At 32.3% G+C, this 20,605-nt stretch overlaps 1 protein-coding gene across 10 annotated transcripts in view; it reads right to left on the bottom strand.

Moving 5' to 3' along the window:
* Positions 1-2,535: 2,535 nt before the first annotated feature.
* Positions 2,536-20,605, bottom strand: part of LOC127730008 (uncharacterized) — a 49,367-nt gene continuing 31,297 nt past the window's right edge. For 2 of the 10 annotated variants that reach the window (XM_052238036.1, XM_052238041.1), the window contains one exon: positions 16,819-18,475. In XM_052238036.1, coding sequence (XP_052093996.1) covers positions 18,312-18,475 — 164 coding nt within the window. In that variant the 3' untranslated portion in view covers positions 16,819-18,311. The other 8 variants (XM_052238049.1, XM_052238048.1, XM_052238035.1 and 5 more) reach the window with 8 other exon arrangements.

Consider the following 20,605-nt stretch of genomic DNA (forward strand, 5'->3'; position numbering starts at 1 on the left):
GCCACATGTGGAGCAGGATCAGCTAACCCTTTCGGAGCACCTGAGATCACCCACCGGTTTTGTTGGAGTTCGTATTACACTGTCTTTAGATCTACAATTGTATGTAGACTGTTGTTTGTCGTTTCGTCGTTTTTATTTTTAGTCAAGGTGTTGTATGTTTTATTTCCGACTTATTTTTTTATATCATCATGATTTGTATCTTTGTCTCTTTTTTCATAAATCTTCTTCCGATTTTTCCGCTAAAATATTTCAGAAATGGTCCTTAAAGTATAAACGAAATAAACTCTTTTCTTACTTTGATATGTTACTGCAGAACAACTATGAACCCAATAGTCTCCTTATAATCGTCAGCCAAAGTATAGTCGCTACATGAAAATATATCAATTTGCGGTTGTTGCAAAAAGTCAGATTAATTATAGGTCATGATTTTGTATTAAGAAAACTTCAAAAATATAATTAATATATTAATATAGTCTTCCGGGCAATTTCAAAGATATCACTTCCATCGTTTGAATAATTTGAGAAGATTTTTTGTAAGTTGAAAAGTGCCTATCTCTTATTGCAATGCATAATATAATATGTTTTATCTATAATTATAACTTGAGTTTGCAGAGTACATATACAAAAAGGTAAGTATAGTTAACCTCTTTAATTAAATGTTTTCTTGTGGAGTTTTCAGACTATTGAAGAAGAGTCTACAATTACTACTTTTACTCAAGTATGAGTTGCTCAGGGTTAATTTAACATTACGGGTTGTTCCATGTTGTAACCTTTTTCCTAAAAAAAAAACAAACCCGAAGCAAACAAAGAAACAACAAGTGAACTATTTTTCAAGCAAAGCCAATTTTGATAATTTAGGAATTAATGAAGGAAGACACGAAATGTCCCTATTAACTTCTGTTAAAAGTAATCTTGGTTCTTATAATATTTTGCTTGCTAGTTGTCAATAAAATTAATCAACAGATGCTACATGTGACATTATTTTATATTCCTGTACTCTGAGTTTTACTGATACACACTTTTATCGTTGTTAATTAAGTTTCACGTATATTGTAAACGACTAGTGCAAATAAAGTGTCCTATCAAATCAAAAAAATGTAATCTTTCGTTTAATCTTCCACTAATAACATATCTATTGTAATCTTAAAAGCTTGATCCACATGTTCTACAGTAATCTTGAACTTCATCCATGTTTGTTATTAAATCTTAAACATTATCCTTATTCATCAAATAACATAATATTACTGATATAGTTAATATTCGTGTTTGTATATCCTGGTCATCTGACATGACAACTAATCCGCACTATAATGTCACATATGTATATAACTGATAAAACCTGTACTCATCTATTCAGGTTAGCCCTTTTTTGTAGGTATCTCGAATACATAACGTGGGTGTGAGTGAGGAGATTTTGTTGATTGGAAAATCCTGAATGATATGTATTTTTGTTTTTGGGTTACTGCCTCATTGGCGTATACCCCACATCACCTTTAATTCATACTTAAATAATCTATTGTTATGTTCGGTAACATGAAAGACATTTTTACTGTCTCAACGGTTAATGGTCAGTGTGTATTTCGAGTTTTGGTAGTCATTTGATTTTGACCTCGATTTTTGTTTTTGGAGACGTGTGATATATAATTCAAGCTTAAGATATTACTTAATGTATTACTTAAAATATGTATCCCTTTACTAAGTGCATATATCTAGACAAGAAAATAAAACTTAGTTATTATTATTCACTATAATCAATGAAAAAGACAAGTTTAGTGTGGCGTCCATTTCGCTTAACTAGTATACCTGTTGGGTTTATATTGTTAAATCTATAGTTTTTCTGTGATATATTTGTCTTATTATACATAAATAGGATAACATAAATCACATGAAATACTTCAATGAACAACAGACCACATCAACCACCACAACCTACTCCACCCCCCCCCCCCCCCCCTCCCCCCCCAAAAAAAAAAAATTAGCAATTTTTCCATTTGTAAAGGGCATAACTCTAGAACAGTTAAAGTGATGCAACCAAAATTCAAAATTGATCTGTGTTGTGTGGTAATAAGCATTGTGTATAAGTTTCATAACATTTGGTTGAGGCAAACTAAAGTTAGAGAACGGAAACCAATTTTGGGACGTACGTACGGACTTACAGACGGACAAGGGTAAAACTTAATGCCCCCTCCGCTACGGTGGGGGAATAAAAAAAAAACAACAAACACACAACAGCAGAATACTGCATGGTCTAGATAGCATGACTCGGAACAGGTAGAAACCAGTTTTATGCTGCTCCCTCTTTGCCTATCTGGACTATATGTCGTTAAACTAAAACACACAATATAAGAGCTGAACAGTGTAGCTAAAAACGAACAGGAACAGTTGTTCAACAAAAAATATACAGAGTTAAAAATTGTACAATGATCATTTTTCGTTGTACCAACACGTACTGCAAGCATTTATTTAGAAGGTAAACTAAATTATCAAGAAGGATTCAGCATTATAACGTTTAATACTAGTCTATTCAATAAAAAAAAATCGGTAAAAAAATGAATAATAACGTTTGATAAACCTTAAAATATTCATGACGCATGATTAACAATATGATATTTTATTTGAGTAATACACTACAATTGTTACAACTCATTGATTTGTTCAAGAATAATGAACCACAACGGACTAAATGTCTATAGTACAAATATATCAAGTGTCAATATAGGTTAGTTTGCTGTGAAATCAAAATGTTTAGTTCTAACTAAATAAATGGTTAGTTCGATGCGTAGTAACCATATATGCATCTAAATGAAAGGATAATTCGCTGCATAAAATGCATATATATATATATATAAATTATAAAAAAAACAACAACAAAAAAAGAATTCTAACATGATACTCTGCTAAGATACTTAAAGACCTCCCACTTAGACCACAACACACTAGGAGAGATACGAAAGGTCAATTGAAACAAAGTTAAAAGATTTGTAAAGCACATGCGCTGGAACAGTACTTGCAATTGCCAAATATATTTTTTTAAATAATGTCAGAGCTTCGGACATTTATTGAAATTAATAAAGAATTCAATTCATTAATTTAGATTAGTAAAAACTCATCAAAGATACCAGGCTTATTATTTTCGCCAGACTCGCGTCGCACATGTCCATGTGTCTGTCCAAACTAAAGAACCTCATTAGAAATACACGCACTATCAGACTCAACATCATATAGAAGTCACGTCACAGACGAAGAGGAGTTGTACTTTGACTTTCACAGAATCGTATACAAAGAAACAACACATTGATCAGGAAGAAGTGAATCAGGTACGTGGACAGTACAAGCGTCTCCTACTAAATTCCAACATGCATATACGGAACAAATATATAATACTCCTACACTTTACTAGGGGAACAAAAACATGAATATCCTAAACTAATAACGAAAAACTCACTAAGTTTACAAAAACATGATATCTAGCTTTTTACAGAGAACTATATTGATTATTCGGGACAATGTCACTTTTCGTCTTTTTGACACTGAATCTTGGGCATCATTTTATACAGCAAAGGTAATGGTGGGACAAATTTGGTCTTTCTACGAGATATTGCTTGCTTGGCATGACAGGTTGCTGATGAAACACTATTATGTAAAGCTTGTTTTACTCTTGATCTTGTCTGATTGCCATTCTCAGTGCAGAATTCTGAAATAAACATGAAAAATTGAAGCAAATAAAAATATTTACATGGCAGATCATTCAATAATGGAGGCTACCTCAGGGTGATCCCTGGTTATTCCCCCAAAACAACACTTTTTATTTTTTGAGCACCATAAAATCCGGTTTCATAAAATGTTGCAATTGTATTTTCTGGTGAAAAGTACTTTATTTCACCGACTCCTCAAACCAGTCATATTTCCTTTTTAAAATAAGATGGCAGATACATAATCTACTACTCGCTGTGTTACCGTGGCTTCTGTGGATGTTGGTGATTTGTGGTATGTAAAAACTAGAGAGCAAACGATTTCTTTCATAATACTTTTACTCCTTTACCTAGACTATTCAACAATCATTATTAAAAAAAAAATAACAGTTTTTTTTATTACGCGCCTCAGAAGCGCTTTTCTGGATTTACCTTCAACAGGAATGCTCATTTTTTGAAAGCCAGGGAAGTATAAATACGTAGCAACTTTAGAAGCTGAATGACCAAATATTACCTAGTAAAAAGAATATTCAAATTCATCTAAAGTCAACTTTGCCTGAGGAAGTTGGAACCTTAGTTTATTGACTATTAACTGTTATTGTTAAACACTTACATATTTTACAGTTACAATCACATAGTGGGTACTAGTAAATAGAAAACTATCAAAACGTTACATATTCTTTACAAAATTGAAATAAAGCAGGTTACTACGTTTGCCTATAACTGCTTACAGCTTACAGCCACTTCATTTGAACTTTGGTGGATAGTTGTCTCATTGAAAATCATACCATATCTCCTTATTTTTATATAGACCTTGAACTAGTTCCGAAAACACGCAGAATTCATTCAAAGTAAACGAAGAGATAATACCAATACTTAAGCAGGGTACAGACCATAAATATGAACAAAAAGACGTAATATATAAGTTACTGTGAAATGAATCTAACTGTTTCAGCGTTGTCTTTATTGAGTATTATAGCATAGTTGCTATTTGTAACCCATCAAACCAATCTCATAACCAAATATGGAAATGTATCTAACTACTGGACCAAGCCGGTAGCAACTCAGCAGTGATAGAAGTGCATGTGAATATATAAGAATTTTACATGGTGGATATTTAATAATTTCATAGACGAAACGAGCGTCTGCCGTACAAAATTATAAGCCTGGTATCTTTGATCAGTTTTATATAAAGTATATTAAAACAAATTAATATTGACAAAACAAATCATATTTAGTAGTAATAACTACAATGTATTGTGAAATTCATGAACTAGTTGGATACCAAGGGGACATTTAAACTCACATGTCGAAAGAGAAACTGGCGACACCATGGCCAAAAATGAAATACGACGAAAACACAAACATGTTCACAAAATACTACATAGAACACTAAAGAGTGGGTTACACAAAGTGGATTTAAGCATAAGAATTGCTTGTAATAGTAAAATGGACTAATGCTGCAAGAACCTAGATTTTATAGAAAAATCAAAAGATATTTTACAGGTGAGGTTTTCTTCGTGCAGCATCAATAAGTTCTTTGTAAAAACAATAAAATATCAAATATTTAGCTATTTCAGAATATTCTTACTAACGCACAAAACTTGCTTTAATGTGTGATTAACTGACTGCTGCAAGGAAAAAAAATCCCTCTTTAATTATCATTATCCCTTCGTATCAATGGGCAGAAATACCAGATGCAGACCTGAAGAATCCTCCAGTATTGACGTCAACTTATTATCCCGTATCTCTGTTATTTGGATCAAACAAACTGTGCATTCCATCAGGGCAATTTTTTTTAACAAGATACATTAGGTCAGGTTAGAATTTTTACAAAAAGTACAAACATGCAAAGACGAGAGTACGAACATGATTTTCGAAAATTTGAAAGATTATTTCTTTTTTTCAAATTCCATCATTTCTGTCTTCCACAGCTACTGAAATTGTACACATTTTTGTTCTCACCTTTGCCCTTTGATCTTTTTGGATAGCTGTCACAATGGCAATTATGTCACCCCTTTTTATCTTTATATAACTATGATTATATTAGCGTTGTGTTTAAGGTAGATCGGGTGTCTGCTATTATGAAGCTTGCAATGGAACATGAAGAACCTGTTATCTGTTTCTCCTGGAAATGCCTTTAACAAGTCAGAAATATATTTCAATCTAATTACAATATAGATCTCTGATTTCGTTTTGCTCAAATGAGCACGCGAGTACCGAAAGATCTGAATTTCAATCAGATTGGAAATAAATCAACGATGTGTTCAACATGTTCTCAGATAGGAAACACTGATATATTTTTCCTTTTAGCTGTTGCATGGTTGAACAAAGCTGGAAACATATTATTTACACAATTGATAAGTCAAAGCAATACTCTTGACAGCATTATGAAACTTGGTATGGAATATCAAGAAATGTGATTTGTAGGACAGAGAAAATCTCATCTGTGTAAGACGAAATTAAATGTATTGAACAAAAAGCGAGTCAGGTAGCTGCTATAGATTTGCGTTTTATAAAACCTTATCAAATATCCTTTCATCCCCAAAAGCTTATAGAATGAAAATTTAACACACGTCATATCTATCTCATCTTTATAAAGCCTGGTTCTAAAAATATATAATATAAGGATACCGTCTTTTGTTTCTGAGAAACATTTGACGGATGACGCATTTTAACATTTTCACATTTATGAGGCTGTTGACTTGAAGTCCAAGTGTTTGATGTAAAGTTTGAGGTGAGAATAGAACTTACATGACAGTGTTTAATAGTAACAGTGTAGTGAGGTCATCTAACAAATAAAAAAGTAATTGATGTCCTGTTTGTTTTATTTACAAACTATGAAACGTTTATAAAAGGTTAATATTAACGATATATAAATGCAATCCTTTCATTTCAAAAGACTTTGTACAGACAATATTTCCATTGAATTTGTATATTGTTCCAATTTTTTTTTTATTTATAACATTACAAATTCTACAAACAATAATTTCTCTTCATTGTACTTTCATCCAACCCTTTTTGACTCTATTCATCATTCTAGTTTTAGCATGACATGTTGCTGCTGTGACACTGTTTACCAATGCCCGTCTAACAATAGTCCTGCTTTGTGGGCTGACTGCCAGACAAAACTCTGAAACAAATTTACAACACCTATATAAACTGATAAAAAGTATTCATTCACAACATAAAATAGGTTGTCTCCATTCCATCTGGAACCAGTTATTACCATCAAATTATGAATATTATATAGAAGCAACCACACAATATTATATCCTTTAAGAGTTTGGTCGTAATTTTCTACCATGTAATTGTAAATGGTAAAAAGCTGATTGCTCTTTTTATTTCTTTTGCACTCATTTTTATATATTTATCACTTAAGAACAAAACATATCTGAAATGGAATGTTTCATAAATATGAGAATAGTCTAATTTCTGATTGAGAGACTTTCATCATAGCAGACAAACTTAAATAATCATTTTGAATATTAGTAATATATTTTTATTTTTATAAAATATGTCTTTTCTTTGTAACAAAAATGTTCTTTAGAAATTTTTTTAAATGACAAATAATTATATACAATGTAGTTCAAAGCTAAAACTTAACAGTTATGCACATTTGTCCTTTATTCAGAAAAGGAAAATAATACAGTTGAAGAAAACAGACTTGCAATCAATTCTTTAACAAAGTATGATCGGGTTGTGAAATCAGAAATGAAATATCTTCCTGATAGGGCAACCAAGATGTAACTTTGCTATTTGGACAACCAACATTGATATTTCAACAACCAAGAAGTTATGTAGGTTGCAATTCTGTAAATACAGACAATGCAATTTCCCATAGGAACTCCCTTTGCGGCTAAAACTGTGACACTTTTACTATGAAGTTTCGTGAAAAATAATATCCCAGAACGGAAAGTTTATATGCACTACTATTTTATTCAAAGGTCAAAATATAGGGCTGTGCGGCATATTTTCAACATTTATATGCCCTGAACTTCTAAGAGTTTAAACTTATACTAAAATTCTATACTACCCTTACCTCCATTTTTGGACCTCCTAAGAATTAAAATTTAGCCGCTACCATGTTTTTCTATACTGGTTACATTCCAAAGTGATGTCTCTATGAGATGAAACACAGAGATCATCAATGGGAACCAGTACGTTAACAAATTAACATACCTATGAATATTAAATATCTCCCCAAAAGAGGCGTGGTTTGAGAAACAGCTGTATTTACAAAGTGCAACCTATACAAACATTTATTCAAATAGAAAACTCTCTAAAAACACTTTTTCTCACAACAATACTTATTTATCAGAATTATAGCCTTAAAGAAATCACTGCATATACTCTAAGTCTCCTTTTAAAGTACATTTTATACCCCTACCCCTGTTTCAATTTTTTAAAGATTTTGAAAACAAGACTCTAATTATTGCCAGCTTACCCTATGTGCATGTTTTCTGACATGAACTGTCTAAAACCTGTTTGAAACTATTCTGATAACAAATTGAAAGCATTTTAGAATACTATAAATGTATTGTTTATTAGTTAAGCATTCCAACATTCAAGATTATACAAAGTATCCAATCCTGCCTGTGTCTCCAGTCCACATCTTACTGTATGCCTATTTGTCAATGAAAGTTCACAATTTCTGCCTCAAATGGTCAGTTTAGAATTCTTGTCACAACAGTATCATCCCTAACCATATATCTAACATAAGTAAGTTAATATATGTCCTAGAAGTGTTTAAACAAAGCCATATTTGCAAAAGTTGTATTTATGAAGATATCAGTCTGGTGCATAAATTCACTAAAAGTTTGATTGAAATGACTGCTTACATCTGATTTTTGCATAACTTCCTAGCACAGTTATTGTTTACTTTATAAAAGACCTTTAAAATAAAAAAATCATAGCATTTACAAGTTAAATTATCTGTTTTATGACTCAGGGGTAGGCATTTTTCTCTGTTTTTTGCCCCTGGGGCCTCACATTTCCTAATTTTTCCCCTGTTTCTAGCAATGTGGAATATTTACTACATATTTAGGATAGAACACACTATTGTAAGTTTTACTGAGGTCTTTTTGTTATTCTAGCTTGTACTTTTTTATGCCGCAGTCACAAAAAAGCACATTTAGGCGTTATGGCTTACTTTTGGGTTATCGACAGGACAAAAACACCCCACCAGAAATATTTAGGAAGGATCAATGAGTTGCAATTACTGCGAAGAGTAAATATAAGCACTTCTAAACAATTTAAATTACAAATAGGCATATATTATGAATTTATTTTGAATTCAGGGCTTTAAGTAAACCATGCATACTGTAAACTGTGAATTTATGCTGAGTCATCATAGTTAAGGCCCAGGATTTTCTCAATCTTCATGAAATATTTATAAAACTTCATATTTGAGTTAAATTCTTTAAAATCTCTGAGATAAACCAGATTTTGTGAAATTCTGTATGTTCTATTTTTTAACCCTATATAGGTTGTAGTCCGAGATTACTCTGACGTCCAACGGCTGTTTTGCCAGACAAGCTGGGGCCGTGGGACGTCAGAGCTCGTCCCATATCAAAAAGTGGATATTTGCCCGTCCAAAATAGATGCGCTGCTTCGTCGCTTCTGGTACCAACGGACGGCCTTGGAATTATATAAATCGGGTATCAATTTGTTCATTTTTCATTTATCTCTTCATTTATGTAAGTTTCACCTACCTGCCACCCTTTATTTTCTCATATTCAGACAGTTTTCACAGTGACCCATCGATTCAGACATTTTTACTTTTATTTTCAAATGTTACGAGACATTTTGCGACCTCGAGACTCAAATATGCAAATATCTATACTTTTTTCACCTCCTTTATAGGAGATCGATATTTAACATTTAGTAGCCAACCACGATTTTTCACCTCCTTTACAGGAGATCGGTATTAAGCATTTAGTGCCAACCACGATAACATTCGAAAGCTCTCGGATATTTACATTGCTTGCATCATAAATGAGCGAGGTGTTAGATTATATATTCATATTGACCTAGGGTCATATGCATACATCATTTTCCATAGTCCATTGTGCCTTACTTTTTTCTCGTGATCACATGACAATCTTTCAAAATGAAAGTCAAAATGCCAGAATCGGTGGGTCACTGTGAAAACTGTCTAAATATGAGAAAATAAAGGGTGGCAGGTAGGTGAAACTTACATAAATGAAGAGATAAATGAAAAATGAACAAATTGATACCCGATTTATATAATTCCAAGGCCGTCCGTTGGCACCAGAAGCGACGAAGCAGCGCATCTATTTTGGACGGGCAAATATCCACTTTTTGATATGGGACGAGCTCTGACGTCCCACGGCCCCAGCTTGTCTGGCAAAACAGCCGTTGGACGTCAGAGTAATCTCGGACTATATAGGTTGCAATTCTGTAAATACAGACAATGCAATTTCCCATAGGAACTCCCTTTGCGGCTAAAACTGTGACACTTTTACTATGAAGTTTCGTGAAAAATAATATCCCAGAACGGAAAGTTTATATGCACTACTATTTTATTCAAAGGTCAAAATATAGGGCTGTGCGGCATATTTTCAACATTTATATGCCCTGAACTTCTAAGAGTTTAAACTTATACTAAAATTCTATACTACCCTTACCTCCATTTTTGGACCTCCTAAGAATTAAAATTTAGCCGCTACCATGTTTTTCTATACTGGTTACATTCCAAAGTGATGTCTCTATGAGATGAAACACAGAGATCATCAATGGGAACCAGTACGTTAACAAATTAACATACCTATGAATATTAAATATCTCCCCAAAAGAGGCGTGGTTTGAGAAACAGCTGTATTTACAAAGTGCAACCTGTACATTGATATTAAGTGTCCGTTTCTGTCAAATACTATGCCAAAAATTAAAATACATCATTTACTCGTAGTGAGAAACATCTCTTCATATATAAAAGTAAATCTACTCCCCCTCTTTTCAATGCGAAAGAATTATAAAGAGATCCGATTTTAATTCAAATATTTGTCAGAATTTAGCTAACGATTTTACCCCTAAAAATGCTTGCAAATATAGTATTATAATGTAATCTATTTGGTATGGGATTTGCTCATTGTTGAAGGTTGTACGGTGAGTCTGCGACCATAAACCTCTACGTATTTGGTCTCTTTAGCAAACATAATAAATCAGTTTGTTGAAAAACAGTAAGATATTCAAATGTCTGCCCTCAGAAAAGATGACGACAAGGTTTCTCCTGTAATACTTGCCATCAAGTATGAGATGGACTATTCCAGGAATATGTGATTCGTCGATACTTTAGCATATGTTTTTCAATTATAAAAGATAATCCGTATCTTTGCAAAAAAAAAAAAAAAAATGCAAGAAAGACATTTTAATTTGTTTGAATACAATACATGACCAAATAAAAAAGAAACTAGGACTTCAACCTTTATAGAGCTGTGTTTTAAGTGACTGGACGTATAAGAATGATAAGTACATTGTTACTCCCTCTGTCCCCATTGTGATTAGCAACATTGAATATATATGGTTAATAAATCACCTCTTCCCTAAAATTGTTTTGTCTACCTTTATCATTGCTAATGCAACAGAAAATGAAACTGTAACTTGTTTGGGATTTTTTGGGTAAAAGAAAGACAACTCTCACGTCGAATTGCACAATATATGTCATTTATCAGATTATGATAACATAAGTATAGTATACTAATATTTGTGTGAAATGGTGAAATTAATAGTTCATAATATAACGTGATTATACAAGTTATAAAAATATTGAATAATTACATAATCAAACTTTCTAAAGAAGCAAAAATATTCAATAAAATTCTAACATAAAACAAAATATTTATTAAGTTTATGATAGGATTAACTTAACACTATGAACCTTTGCATTTGACAATTATATTTACATAATCTTTTTTTTTGTTATCATGCCATTTATAACCATTAAAACATAATATCTAATGACATTCAAGTTACAATTTTGATAATGCATAATTTCTCTGGTGAACGAAAATACCACAATGATGATTTCCAATCAGTAATACTTCAGATTACTGACTTATGTCCTGGTATTCTTAAAATCAAGATTCACATTCCGTCATGGTCATTAAACATGCAGCATCATTCAGACTGTTACTTTTCTAAACACCTCCAATTCTGTCTTATAAAAATATTGTTTTAGTCCACAGTTCTTCACTTTATATTCAAAAACTTTTTTAACTTTTGTTTTGCTCTCCATGTCGTAGCCACAACACTGTCTGTCAATGCTTTCCTACATTTTGATCGTTGATGTCGTCCTCGAGTCACACAAAATTCTGTAAGAAGATAAAGATTATATTGTCAAATGATTTCGCTGTAACTCTGCGAGTCATGTCACCTGTTTTGTTCCCCCAAGTCTTTTTAAGCAATTCGTACTTGGTCATAAGCAGAATTACTTATGTTTCTTTCATACTTATACTCTGTTACGACGACCATAAAGTGTACAAAGTTCTGTGAAGAGATGAAAAATACCCCGTCTTAAAGGTTTGACTTACACTTTGAAAATTGTATGGTTTTGGACAGACATTTCCTGAAACATCATCCGAAACCTGGCCGAAATTTCTTGGAAATCTTCTGCTTTGCTCGCCATGTAATATTATAGGCACTATTCCTGAACGCCTTTCTTACTTCAGATCTGTTATGTCGGCCATATGTTGTACAAAATTCTGTAATAAAATGAAAAATGTCGATTTAAAATCTCTTTAAATGACTTCCAAACTTCTTCATATTTCGCTGCCTTTCCCTCCAATTTGCAATAGCGACATAATCACTGAGAATTTTCCTCAATCTTGGTCTCGTTTGACGGCCTTTGGAAATACAAAATACTGCAAATACACAATTAAACTGTTTCAGCTGAAAAATTATAGTTTAAGCTAAATTGCGATATAAACATCAATTAAAGAATAAAGCTTGACATCTCTAACTGATATAGCCACCGACTTACAAGTTAGTTTGCCTCATAAGTTTAGTCTCGTCTACATATCAAATTTTCGTACATTAAATTTGTGTGTGTTAAGTTTGTTTCATTGCATATGGTTCCCAAGAGTTATCTTGTTGTTTTTCCCCAAAAAATTATTTAGACAACTATGAAGTTACTATGTTAATAATCGGTTTGGACTACGACAAAAGTCCACTTGTAATGAAACTGTGACTAAATTTAAGGGGAAAATCCGTAAGTAATATGAATATCAAGTTGAATATTTGCTGTCAGTTGAATCCCTTGTTCTGCTGTGGGGACGTTTATATATCTTCCATTATAAATACAAAGGTAATTAAGCACTCAAAGCATCGAATGATCTACACATTTTTGTATGGCTCTCGTACAGTTAAGCGAACGCACATTACTATATTATAATTTTTATAATATTGTAATATATCTCTCAACATATTTCACTCAAGATTCATTGTAAATACTCCTCAAAGATACAGGCTTGCAATTTAATACGCGGACGCGCGTTTCGTCTTCATACGACTCGCAATACGATAAATATACTGTAAACCAACTTATTTTCGCGGATACTTTATTTCGCGTTTTACCCTTTCTATATAGATATAAGAAGATGTGGTATGAGTGCCAATGAGACAACTCTCCATCCAAGTCAAAATTTATAAAAGTAAACCATTATAGGTCACAGTACGGTCTTCAACACGGAGCCTTGGCTCACACCGAACAGTAAGCTTTAAAGGGCCCCAAAAAATAACTAGTGTAAAACCATTCAAACGGGAAAACCAACGGTCTAATTTATATAAAAAACGAGAAACGAGAAACACTGATGAACCACATCAACAAACGACAACTACTGAACATCAGATTCCTGACTTAGGACTAATCCACTTCGCGGCTATTTAATTTCGCGATTTTCTAATTCACTTGATGTAGTTTAATAAGGAAAGATCCAAGTTTTACATATTCGCGGCGATTTATATTCGGGTTATTTTTCTACTCGCGAATGTCGCGAAAATAAGTTGGTTTACAGTATCTATTTGATAGCATATGCATCATTCATTAGAAAGGTTGAGAGTCATGTTGTTTTTAAGGCTATAAGGTGTCCTTTTTTAAGATAAGATTTTACATATTCAAATATGAAAGTAGTATACCAACAGGGCAGTCTAAGTACAAATTAGAAGGTGCATGAGACATCGGAATTGAATGAACTCTAAACGTGAGACACTTCCTCTGGTATTCAAAAGTCAAGAAATCATCAACCGTCTTACCATTCAAAAGTCAAAATAAACACCTGTCAAACCATTCCAAAGTAAATAAGTTTAGAAATCTTCACCCGTTATAGCATTCCGAAATCAAGACTCATCATCCGCCATACCATTCTTAAGTCCAGAAATCATCATCAGACATACCATTCCAAAGTAACAAATCATCCTCCGTCATATCATTCCAAAGTCAAGAAATCTACACCCATCATATCATTCCAAAGTCAAGAAGTCATCGCCCGTCAAACCATTCCAAAGTCAAGAAATCATCAATCGTCAATTCATTCATAAGTCAAGAAATCATCAATCGTCAATTCATTCCAAAGTCAAGAAATCTTCACCCGTCATATCATTCCAAAGTAAAGAAGTCATCACACGTCAAACCATTCCAATGTCGAGAAATCATCAATCGTCAATTCATTCATAAGTCAAGAAATCATCAATCGTCAATTCATTCCAAAGTTAAGAAATCTTCACCCGTCATATGACATATCATTCCAAAGTAAAGAAGTCATCACACGTCAAACCATTACAAAGTCGAGAAATCAGCAATCGTCCATTCATTCACAAGTCAAGAAATCCTCAATCGTCAATTCATTGCAAAGTCAAGAAATCTTCACCCGTCATATCATTCCAAAGAAAAGAAGTCATCACACGTCAAACCATTCCCAAGTCGAGAAATCCTCAATCGTAAATTCATTCATAAGTCAAGAAATCATCAATCGTCAATTCATTCCAAAGTCAAGAAATCTTCACCCGTCATATCATTCCAAAGTAAAGAAGTCATCACACGTCAAACCATTCCAAAGTCAAGAAATCCTCAATCGTCAATTCATTCATAAGTCAAGAAATCATCAATCGTCAAACCATTCCAAAGTCAAGAAATCTTCACCCGTCATTTCATTCCAAAGTAAAGAAGTCATCACACGTCAAACCATTCCCAAGTCGAGAAATCCTCAATCGTAAATTCATTCATAAGTCAAGAAATCATCAATCGTCAATTCATTCCAAATTCAAGAAATCTTCACCCGTCATATCATTCCAAAGTAAAGAAGTCAACACACGTCAAACCATTCCCAAGTCAAGAAATCATCAGTCGTCAATTCATTCCAAAGTCAAGAAATCTTCACCCGTCATATCATTCCAAAGTAAAGAAGTCATCACACGTCAAACCATTCCAAAGTCAAGAAATTATCACCCGTTGGACAATTCTAAAGTTAAGAAAGTATCACTCATAAGAAAGATAATTACTGAAAATGAAAATGTTCTTATGTTTCTGTTCACTACTTAGACAAGAGATATGCATGAAAAAGGAAGTAAGTGTGATCTGGTAACCAAATTAGATTATTATGATATATTATTGACGCTACCATAAGTGGCATCTCGACGTCGTTTTGCTGATGACAAGTAAAAACTACAGTGATAAGTTGCATTCAGTAATGATCACTATAAAAAAAGAGGGCGGGCCGATTGCGGGAACGATAAGTGGAACATATATCCTTGTTCATCTGTGACACAGATTTTCCATAACGATCTTCCAAATTATGAAGTCATCCGTTTAACTTTCGAAAAGATGACTTGAACCATAGATGGCTAAATACATCTTTGCCTCAACTATACCATAACGAGGCATTGACTCAATGGCTTCCTTGTAAACGAAACACTATATTAAAGAAATATAGTATAGGAAAAATTCAATCCCTTGAATATTGTATTTACTTGGAGAAATATAAATAGTAACAGGAATCTTGGACTAATACATATAATTCATCTATTGGTCCAGTCTGAGACTACTGATAACCATAACTATGTGATATATTAGGCTCAAGTCACCAGCAATGATGATTAAAACGTGTTTCCCCAGTGACAACATGGAGTTGAAACCTTAGTTTTTTAATAATTTATAGATTTATAAACAGACAATTTAAGAAAGGTTGGTTATAAATCATGTCAGTTCCATATACTTCTGATACTAAAGAAACAGAGACATATATCTAAAAAATATGATTTAGGGTTTTATTGGAACATGTGGCATCAAAGTCGCCACGTTTGCCAACCAATCATCATAAAAAGAGGGAACTTTGCAACATTTTCGTTTCTTTTTACTTTCATACAAACTAAATTTAAAGATTGACAAATCATAATAGTATAAAATATTATCTCACTTCCAAAACCCCAAAAAGAATGCTTATAAAGTAACTTTCATAAATTATTCCTGACATGTTTGCTTTAATTTTGTAGATGATGAAAATGTGAAACCCAAAACATAGAATGCAATTGCTCCCTAGGAGGCGTAAGTTGTGGTAAAATGTTAACAGACTGATTGTGTGGCAGTGGTGGTGTGATGTATGTATGGATTCATAGAAGGTTTTTATTCACTCCAATGTGTGATGCTGCTTGTGACATGTAGAACATTAAAAGAGGAAGCTCTATCTAAGTGATTCATCTGACAAAGGTGGAATGTATAAACTTGGTAACAGGAAACAGGAGGCAACAGCTCACACTAGTCCATAAGGCCAGCTAAGCTAAGCTAATTAATTTTTATTGTGGAGGAGCATGTTCTTCTACCAACACTAAAGGCAATTTAAACATTTTCATTTCAACATGAAATATAGGTCATTCCATATAAATATATATATACTGTGAACAGTTTACATCTTGTTGCTCTTTATATAGTAAGACATAAAGGCATACATATGAGCAAGGGGCAATCAAAATCATAAGTTAGCAAAGGACAAAAAAAAAGGATGAAAAAAACAACAACAAAAAACCAATTAAGAGTCCACAAAACAGCACATTGAAATAAAAAGTGTGCATGTAAAATCCTATATATTTATGAATCTTTGAGACATGTTAAATCAGTTCTATATGCCTTTTATTTACTGAATTGATAATCCACAATTTACAATATGTTAGAAATGTTGTCATATGTACATACAGCTTTGATTCATTATAATTGATACATAAATCTCTCATAAACTACAATTATGACAATATGAAAAAGTTTAAAAGTAATTATAGATATATTAAGTGTATAACATTAAAAAACACCAATCATATATCATATTCGATGAATCTGAAAATGAGCGAAAAATTGAAATGGCAAAACAAATCTGCTAAAACAAAATAAAAGAACAACATTCTAAAATTTTATAATTTACTTGTCCCAATTTCACAAGTAGAACTGTTAGCTATTGCTAACTAATGACGATTTAACCCTGGTATCTATGATGAGTTTATGATACCCCAACATTAAGTGTTAGATAAGCAAGAAAATTAAGAGCAATGGATTTGAAAATACATTACACGGTACAGCCTGTTCAAATTAAGCTGGATAACAAATTGTAGTAAGCACTTGTTTGTACTTTCTTAGAAAAATGCAACAGAAATTTCATACATGGCCATTTAGTGTTAGAAACTATAAAGTAGTGCAGTATTTTTAGGCTATTGATGGTCACCAATGCAGTTTTACTAAAAGAGTCGAGCAAATCAAGTACAGTCGATTCTGAAAACCCCATCATTAAGCATATGGTAATGTGCTCGCCTCCAGAGCAGCAGGTAGTGGGATCTATTCCTGGCTGTGTCAAACCAAAGACTTGAAAATTGGTATTTCGTATTTGTCCACTAAGCAAGCAACATTTATGAGTAAGAGAAATGACTTGAGTCAGAATCATGTGTCCAGGTAGTGTGGCAAGTCTTTCTGTGGACTGTTACATAATGAACGAACACATTAAAATCCAGTTCCAAATGTCTTTTACAAAGCAGAATTCTTATTCATCTCAAATCAACATACTCTCTTTCTGAACATACATTTGAATTACCATTGATGTTAAACGTTATCTGAAAGTTGATCAGACTGACAAAATAAAATTGAGATATTTTTGTCAGTCCAATCAAATTTCAGAAAAATTTGCATGAATTTGAGATATCAGGATTAAATCTAATGCAAATATATATTAACTGGGACAAATATATTACTTTCAGATAATAAGAATTTTGACATAAAAGAGTTAAACATTACGAGAGTCAATTGTACATTTAAAAGCAATATCTGTGCTCCTTTACAGACAACATAGCTTTTCAAATACAATCAAGTTCATTATAAATGAAATTTCAATTATAAAAATGTTTCATTGCATTTGCAGTTTCCTGTTCAATTTTTTTCTGTTTTTCTCTTGAATCAATTGCAGACATCTTGCGGTGTAGCACTGTTTTAATGGCTGATCTTGAATGACTACTGTTTCCATTACAAAAATCTAAAACGACACAAATTATCAAATCATCTTCTGTGTCTTTTAGTTTGTTTTTGTTTTTCTATCCAACCAAAAGCAGCAGCTAATATCATGTAAAACACTAGTCTTCATCTGAATCTGATACAGCTGATTGCTCCTGTATTTTTTTATTGTACATCTTAATAATATTTCTATGTTTTTCATAAGAATTTGAAGCAGAGATCTTGTGGTGTAAAACAGTTTTGATAGCTGGTAAGCGATGACGACTGTTGCTTTGACAAAAATCTGCAAGAATACAAAATTTACCTTTATCATTTTTTTAACCAAGGAAATGCTGTTAGTACCTGGTTTGCTTTTATGATGATGATGATGATGGATGGCGGCAAATTAAAATTTATATTCTCGACTAGAACAGGAATTTGAATATTAACTCTGCTTTGTATTAGACCACACGCTGAGCTGGATTTTTAACATGCTTGTTCAAAAAGGTAACAGTTTGCAGTAAGACATGTCATCCTACCCTGACACTGAGCCAACCAGTCTTTGCTGTTTCTCATTAATGCTACGTGCTTAGCAAGGAAGCAGCAAATATTAATTCTAATGTATTTATCTCGACCTGGCGGGTTTGAACCAGCAACCTCCCGAACTCAAGAACACTTTACCATGAGACCACCAAAGCTTTTATGAAACAAGTCTTTACTTTAAACAGGTCAAAAAAGGGAAAATTGGCATTGGACATTGGATGGTGATAGGGCTTCCATTGTTTCTCAAACTCAGCTTTAAAAAATCATTTTTTAGCTAAACTGTTTGGAAATTAAAGTTGATGTAAATGTGGAAATGACTTATATGCAAGTCAAAATGATAACATTACAAAAAAAAATTTCATAACAATTTTAATACTAAAACAAAAACATATCTTTATAACCATGATGCACTATAAAATCACTATATCTGTGAGAAACATTTAACAGAGGCTTATACAGAATCTTAAAATTCAATCTTTTAGATACATTCAGATAATATAAAATAATACAAAATCTGTCTGATATCAGTGTTCATACATATCAATTTTTTTTAATATTGTTAAAATATTGTCTTTATATTTTCATTAAAAGCTTCAAAACTGCAAAAACTGACAAAATAGCCTCAATTTGAGATCTTATCATTAGTATTAAGATATGAGCAATAGTCTTACCAAACAAATAATATACATAGTCATAAACAAATTGTTGAGTGTGCTTAATTAACTCTCAAAGAAAATTGGTACATCTAATGTATAATAAATAGTGATCATCTATACATGACGGTAATGTCTGCAATAACATACTGAAGTTTCCAAAAGCATACCATTGTTTGCAAAAACATAATTATGTCTGCAAAAACCTACTAATTAATGTTTGCAAAAACATACTATGTAATTTAGTCTCTGGTGGAGAGTTGTCTCATTGGCAATTATACCACATCTTCTTATTTTTATATTTGCTTTTAAACCTCACAAACATTTAAAATGTGGGAGGCTTCAATCCCTCCAAAAATAAACATGATGTCAACATACAGCATTTGACAATATACAAGCGTTTAAATCAAACTTTAAATAACATTACCTTTTTTTCTCTTCAAATTATGAATTAAAGCAGACGGAAACTTCTAACAAAATATAAAAAATAAACACCAAATTTTACAAAGGACAAAAAACATGGTCTATTTTTTGAATGATTAAAACTACTTTCAGACATCACATAACAAAGTCTATAAAAAAGTTATCCATACAAGGAAAAAATCATAGCAAAATTATAACTGAAGCAATCTAGTACAGAACAAATCATGATATTCATCTTTTAATTTGGGTGCAAAATACAAGCATGTATGTGAACAGCTCTGGTCTACCTGATCTCACTTTATTTTTGTAGGATTTAAAGTATTACCACCAAGGATTTGTATAGCGAGACTTTCACTATACAAATCCTTGTTACCACTTAATTTTTTTCCAAATTCTTGTATTTTCCTTATCATATTCCATAACTTATCATTGAAAAATCGATACACATTATCAAAATTTATGCATTCAAATTGTCATAGCTTTGTAGTTACTGAGGAGAGGATTGATGTAGAACAATAGAACTTACATCACTACATACAATAATCATGAGAAATTACTTCGACTCATCAGAGTTTTTGACACAACCGAGTTCGACATAACGAGTTTGACTGTATAACACAACCAAAAACAGGTAGTTTAGGATCAATGACATCACAACAAATATAGCCCAGTTGTCAAAGAAAAGTCAATTTAAAGATTTAAAGCATTTTCTTGACAATACATGGAATTTGGTCATTTAAAAAAAAAAAAAAACAACAAAAGCAGAATGCATGCAAGACCTGATTAAAATAGTTTGTCTATATACATGGAAAATT

The sequence above is a fragment of the Mytilus californianus genome, unplaced genomic scaffold (genome assembly GCF_021869535.1).
Source record: "Mytilus californianus isolate M0D057914Y unplaced genomic scaffold, xbMytCali1.0.p SCAF_2, whole genome shotgun sequence".
In the NCBI taxonomy this organism is placed as follows: Eukaryota; Metazoa; Mollusca; class Bivalvia; order Mytilida; family Mytilidae; genus Mytilus; species Mytilus californianus.